Source organism: Macrobrachium nipponense, chromosome 25 (genome assembly GCF_015104395.2).
Source record: "Macrobrachium nipponense isolate FS-2020 chromosome 25, ASM1510439v2, whole genome shotgun sequence".
NCBI classification, from domain to species: domain Eukaryota; kingdom Metazoa; phylum Arthropoda; class Malacostraca; order Decapoda; family Palaemonidae; genus Macrobrachium; species Macrobrachium nipponense.
This window is the reverse complement of record NC_087214.1, coordinates 3,913,654-3,920,862: the sequence shown is the minus strand read 5'-3', so window position 1 is coordinate 3,920,862 and position 7,209 is coordinate 3,913,654. Positions and strand designations below refer to the sequence as shown.

Here is a 7,209-nt window from a genome sequence, read left to right as displayed (position 1 = left end):
TGATTGTATTCTTGTAATACTCTCAGTCCTATCAAGCGGGTTTGTCTTACACTTGGGCCACTCTAATCATGTTGTGCCATCCCCTGTGGGGTATGGTAGGGACGTGGACATTTGGGAGTCGGTTCTCACTTGTGCGGTTGTGCCATTAGTGGAACTGTGGAAGAATAAACTCCATGAAAGGCTGATGATATCTTTTTAAGGTTTTCAGTTTTTTTTTTTTTTGGGCCCTTTGATGGTAGTGAATCAGCACAGTTGATGACTGCTGGAACCGCCCTTGACAACCTTCCTCTCGAAAAATAAAAAAACCTTCAAGTGTAATTACACTGAAACCCTATGCTCCAATACAGAGTAAAGGGAAATTGAACAGAAATATATATGAAATTGGACCGGGAATATTTGAAAACTCTTATGATAAATATTTAACTTTTAATCTGGAAGAATCTAGTTGTGATATTCTTAATGTATATCGAAATATTGTGAAGTGTTGTGGCCGACAGCGTAAGATTTCTTATGAAGGTCGAGGAAAGCTGACAATGGAAACTGCCTCAGCAAAAAAAACTGAAAAACTAAAAACATTATCACCCCTTGGAGGAGTCAAAGTAGAATGAGCAGTACATGCTTTTTGGAATTACTCCAAGGGAATGATATATGGACCCCAACTGATGATGTATTCCGAAGGAAAACTTGTAGAAGAATTAAAAGATCCAGGTGTAATAAGAATTGCACGAACGAAGAAGAAGGTAAATGGAGTCTTTGTCCCACTTCCCAATTTAATCATTACATTTAATTCTACTCGATTGCCTACTATAGTAAAAGCAGCCGGGCTACATTTCAAGATTGAACAATATATCCCAAGACCGAGACGTCACGAATTCGGACATGGGTTAGGGTCCAGTAGACAGAAACTGCAAGGCAAGCCTGCCACTTGTGGCAAATGCAGTGAACCAGAGCATGGCATATGTAATAAACAAGCCAGATGTATACATTGTGGAGACAATCATCCATCGTCTTCACTTAATTGTGATGTATACATCATGGAAAAAGAAATTCAAACTTTAAGGGAAAAGAAAGAGTATCGAATCAATACGATAGACCAGGAATATCCATTTCCAGTGTTGCTGTCAACCAAAGAAGAGATATAAATATTACCAAGGATAATTTAAGTAGAAAACCTGTGACGACCTGTGTTCGTGCTCTTTGGAGGCAGCGCCAATTGTTGCTGGCGCTCCTTCCTCTTCGGAGGCTGCGTCATTGATTTCTGGTGCTCCTGCCTCTTCAGAGGCTGCGCCAATGATTTCTGGTGCTCCTGCCTCTTCGGAGGCCGTGCCAATGATTTCTGGTGTTCCTGCCTCTTCAGAGGCGATGCCAGTTGATTCTGGCACACCCGCCTCTTTGCAGGCAGTGAAAGTGGTTTCTGTCACTCTTGCTTTTATGGAAGCAAAACCAGTGATTTCTGGTACTCCTGCCTCTGTGGAGGCTGTGTCGGGTGTACCTGGCACTCCTGCCTCTCTGGAGGCTGTACCAGCTGTACATACTTTGGAGGATGCACCACTGTCCGATCCTCACACCCCTCCTCAGACGACACCAGCTTTGTCTGGTGTTCCTGAGACTGATAACCCTCTAAAAAGGAAGGCAGCATTAAACAATCGGTCTCTTTTCAGAAAAAAAGAACAAGGTAGTAAGCTGAAAGCTCTTAAGAGGTTCTAATCTAACATCCTCTAAGAAAAGTAAAAATTCATCATTTTCTCCAGTGGGAACTTTCAGGAATTAAGTTAAATTTTATTACTATAAATTTCTCATTTTTATTTACACTCATATGCCCCAAATAAAAAGAAAGTTAGCTTAGTGTCTGATTGTTTGTATTGATTATTAATTTTCCAAATTATTCTCCTTTTGCTTGGTTTCTGTATTGCTTGCACCGACTATTAATTGTTTTCCTTTTGTTTTCTTTATACCCCATTAAAGTTCTTGTTTTCTGTTTTTCACTTAAGTGATAATTGTCTCTACGTTTTCATAGTATATGGACTGGGTGTGTATATACTAGTTATAAATTTATACACAATGTGAGAAATCTTAAATGTCCCGATAGGAAATGGGAATGGGACAACTGGTCGCGGCCAACTGGCCATGGCCCAGCTGGCCCGTGGCCGACTGGCCGCAGCACAACTGGGCCGCAGGGGCCGACTGGCCGCAGCCCAACTGGCCATAGACGAAGAGATGAGAGAAAAAAATTTATTTCTGTCTGTCTGTCTGTCTCTGTCTCTCTCTCTCTCTCACAGAAAATATTTAGATACAGTAAATCTATAAGACGAAGAGATAAAGGAAAAATTATTTCTGTCTGTCTGTCTGTCTTTCTCTCACTCACTCTCTCTCTGAAAATATTTGGATGCAGTAAATGTTAATTAACGAGTACATCGAACAATGCTATTTTACAAGAATGGTTTTGAATACAGTAAATGTCAATTAACAAGTAACAAGGAAACAATGCTACTTTACAAAAAATGGTTGTAAAACTATTTTCTTCTCCTTTTTTTGAAAGGCTAGGATTACCTATTTAGGAAATATTGGTTTTATCAAGTTTAGAGTTTAAAATATTCAGTTGCAGTAAACCTTCTACAATGGCATCAGGTATACTCTCACAGCGAGGCAAAGGAAAGTTTGTGAGAGATGGCTATATATTCGTTTTTGATAGACATGGAGCTGATAATATCACAGAGTTTTGGAGATGTGAAAGGAGAAGACTATGCAAGGCGAGAATATATTTGGAATGTTTATGAACGATGCATAAATGATGAGGATAGAACCAACAATCAGTCCGAAGCTGCTCATCGTAGGCTGCAAAATGAACTATGGATGCAACATCCTACAAATATGGAAGTTTATCGATAGTTTGAAAAGGGTGCAATGAGGACGAGATCTTTATTACGAACAGCTGATTGCTGGTCAAACACCGCCCATAAAATTGAAGAAATTCCGAGAAGCTGATGCTCTTATAAAATCAGTGGTGCTACAGTTTGAGAACAGAAAATATTTAAAGAGTACCGTATCTGAGAGGAATTGCTCATAACTTCTCTTAAGATATATAGTTATGTAGCTGCTATTTTAAGCAGTTTTTATATTCCAATAATTCAACTCTTTAGTGAAATATAACTTTTTTTATCTTTAATTATCTTTTATTTTCTTAAATTTTTTATTCCAATAATACAGCATTTTATTCTTTTCTTAGAGAAAACCTCTTTCCAAAAATGATATGCATACATGAAATAAATAGTTTACAACAATTAACAATAATTACAAAGTTCAACAATGTATTTAAAAAAGGAAACAGTCCAATTGGCAAAGTATCAAGCTCTCATTTAAAAAAATGAAAATAGTTTACAAACCATTAATAACAATAAATACCAGTTTCTTCGAAAAGAGTTTATAACCAATAACAACAATCACGAAAATCAAAAGGGTATTTTCAAAAAACAAAACAAAAAATAAACACTGGTTTCCTTCAAAAGATAATAAATCTCTCTCTCTCTCTCTCTCTCTCTCTCTCTCTCTCTCTCTCTCTCTTCTTCGAGCTGCAAGATCGGCTGCGGCCAGTCGTCCCTGCGGCCAGTTGAGCTGCGGCCAGTCAGCCACGGCCAGCTGGACCACGGCCAGTCGGCTCCGTGGCAGTTGTCCTAGACCCATAGGAAATGCATATCATTTGTGAGCGTCCATTCACGACCTCGCCCCGATGATAAGCAGAAAGGGTGAATAGGAATCCTGCAGCGCGAAACACACACAAAAAAAGGAAACAAAATCCTGCGGGGTGTAACAAAGTTTATCGACTTGGCCCTCCTCCTCCTCCTCCTCCTCCTCCTCCTTGACCCTTCGCCTGTATCAAGGGGCTTTCCCTTATCATTCCTTGACTCCTGATCAGGATTCCCTTTGAGGAGGCAACCTCCTCCAGCTCGCTTCTGAAAATCTGGAGCAACTGTTTATTATTGTTATTATTACTATTATTGTTATATTATTATTATCTGATTATTAAGTAGACGAATAACCCTATCCATATGGAACAACAGACAGAACCGTTGATGCTACTATCTCTCTCTCTCTCTCTCTCTCTCTCTGCTATTGTCAAAAAGTAGTTTATGTGGCGTGTGGTCTCCCGGACAGGACATCCTGCCTAGATAGTGGCCGTGTGACATCTACTACGACTGGTTCAGTGTTCAGACACATCATTATCGAAATAATTTCATCCAGATATCGGATAACGAAGTGAAAAATTAAGATTTACCTATTGCATCAAGATGAAAAACTCTCAAAAAATTCCCCTCATTTTGGGACCACCTTGACGACATGATGAGAGAGCTGGCTCTCTCTCTCTCTCTCTCTCTCTCCTCGGGAATTTCTTCCCAGGTTGGAACCTAAGAGTCCCATATAACATCATACATTTTTTTTAATAATATCTGTGGATTTTACTTACTTTTGTTTGTTTTTTAAAATTTACCAAAAAAACTATCATCATCATCACAATCACCACCATCGTCATCACCACCACCATCATCACAATCACCATCACCATCATCGACCCTCTCATCACCACCATAATCATCATCATCACTCTCTTCGCCACCACCCCCATTACCATCATAATCATCACTCTCATCACCACCACGATCTTCATCAGAATCACCATCATCGTCATCACCACCAACATTACCATCATCATAACCCTCATCATCACCACCAACATCATCACTCATCACCATTGTATCAACATCCATCCAGCGTAAAGATGACGCTCTATTTTTTCTCATTCGGAGAGAGAGAGAGAGAGAGAGAGAGAGAGAGAGAGGAACCAGCCCATCAATTGATGGGAGAGGGTTCAGGATATCAAGATGGAAGGGAGACAATATGAACGGAGGGGCAGTAAAAGGAATGAATGGGGTTGCAGCTATAGGGGGCCATGGAAGGGACGCTGCAAAGAACCTTCAGGAATGCCTACAGTGCACCTCCTCCTCTTCCTCCTGGGAGTTTTGTAAGGGATAAGGGACATTAAGTGAACGACGTAAGCGGATCTGTCGAAAGAAGGCAAGTGGACATTTCCAGACTTGCAGATGTCTTTGGAAATATTCCTTCATTTTGGCCTCATAAATTTCATTACATTGGTGCTTTGCTTTTCATCAGCACTAAAGAGTAATTGATTGTCACTATCATTCATGAAGGATGTCATATCATTGTCAAAAATCACGAAGACTTCATTGTGATTGTCCATTTGATCGTTCTTGCTTTTATGTTTCAGATGGGTTTTTTTCTGTCATGTATTTCCAAGAATTGCCCTTTTTATGATATACATAGTATAAACAATACACTGTTGCATACATACTTCATAATGGATGTGTTTGCGTGTTATATTATGAAAATAAGAGCAACTAGTCTGTCTTCCTCAGTGACTAAGAAAAAGGCTCCCCCGTCTATGTAAATATAACCTGCGAGGATATAAAAGGCTTCTTAGTCAATCAGTAAGTAAACAACTGGATATTAGTATATGCATATATATAACCACACAAAGCCCTCCCGATGACGTCATACATCCACGGAGATCATACAACGTCCAACCAGTCTAACTTGACTCTCTCTCTTTGTCCTGTTAGGTGGTCTGCAGTCCCGTAGTCCACAACAGGCCTCCTGTAACCTTCGGCACTTCATCTTACTCATGGGTCACTGATTTACGACCGTCTGACGGCATACTGTCAGCGATACACTACATGGCATCCAGGAAAGTTTCCAAACCCTAGACCTATATAGTGCTTCTCACGGGTCAGTGTTCGTCTTGCAGTCACTGTTATTATCTTTCTGTCTGAATGAGGATGCAGAGAGAAATAAGGAACAGTCACGAATTCATGCATAATTGAGAGAAGAGTTATATTCAGCCCTGGGGTGTCTGAGGGGGGGGGGGGAGAGGGGGGAGTCGGAAACATGCACTATAAACCCCGTTATAGTGAAACATTAACTTCCGATATTATTTTATATATTTCAAACGAATGTTACCAATATAAGAATAACATATATTAGTATTATCGCGATACCAACGACGCTCTTCAAAAATTGTTTATATTTTTGTATCAATATAGTTCATTGAAACAGAAAACAAAATAGAACACAACTTGCCGGCTCAATTCATTTATCATGGGTTCTCTCTCTCTCTCTCTCTCTCTGAATATGACATTAGGATTTGGACAGTTTTAATTTTAAAGACATTTTCTTTTGAATGTTTCTCAAAATAGAACATCATCAAAGTGTTTTCAAACCCAACATCGGTTTGAAGTCGACATAGGCATACATAGGTTGCTGCTTGCTGTTCAGTCAGCAGCAAAGGTTTCTTGTTTAATAACCAATGGCAGCCATTTAAAAGGAATTTTTCATTATATGCTAGTGCCAAGACTTCCTTCTTAACGAGATATATATATATATATATGTTGTAACTAATAAGGAAAATGGCGTTTTGTTTAGGTCTAAACGGGCGACTAAAATGACGATTTAGTTTAAACGTAAAATCTTTGAGCGTTTTAACTTAATATGTTATTTTAAGCTAAATGCGTTATCCTTTTAACTAAAATTGGTATGGTTTTCGGCGGATAAGAAACTTATTCCATTATTATTATTTGAAAGGTAATGAATTAGGTTTTAAAACTAATAAATATAAAAAAAAAAAAAAAAATATCCTTAATATTAATAATAGGAGAAAACGCAGATTACTGCTCGTTTTTTATTTACTGCGCTGTCTCCATAACAAATTGATAACAGTCGTCATCGTATTCTTCATAAAGATCATATATTTTTTTTCTATTTCCTCGAATTTTCACGCGCCCTTTCAGGTATATGTACACTTATTTTTTCAAATGCTTCAACAAGGTCTTCATACCATCAATACCAAGAAACACATATCCTATCCCATTCCGGAACTGACTAATGTTAATTTGTTTTTCCATTGTCTTTTGTTTAAACTCATTAAATAACTCCTTTACCCTCTTAACAGCATTCATTATATTCTTCATTAAAACCTTCGAGCATCCCCATCAGTACGTGAATCATCCGCTTTCAAGTAATCACATATTTTTCGTTCAATACACGAATTTTATAACGAAATTCGAGACCCTCTATTGTTTCGAAGTATTCATCGTTGTCGAGTTCATCTAGCCTTTGGCACAATTCATTGTATTCTTCGCC

The 7,209-nt window shown here is 38.6% G+C and overlaps 1 protein-coding gene across 1 annotated transcript; it reads left to right on the top strand.

The window, feature by feature from the left end:
* The first annotated feature begins 879 nt into the window (after positions 1 to 879).
* Positions 880 to 1,707, top strand: LOC135198962 (cuticle protein 16.5-like). Its single transcript, XM_064226882.1, has 2 exons — positions 880 to 883; positions 1,208 to 1,707. Exons 1-2 carry the CDS (start codon positions 880 to 882, stop codon positions 1,705 to 1,707), a joined length of 504 nt encoding a protein of 167 aa, XP_064082952.1.
* The last annotated feature ends 5,502 nt before the right edge of the window (positions 1,708 to 7,209 follow it).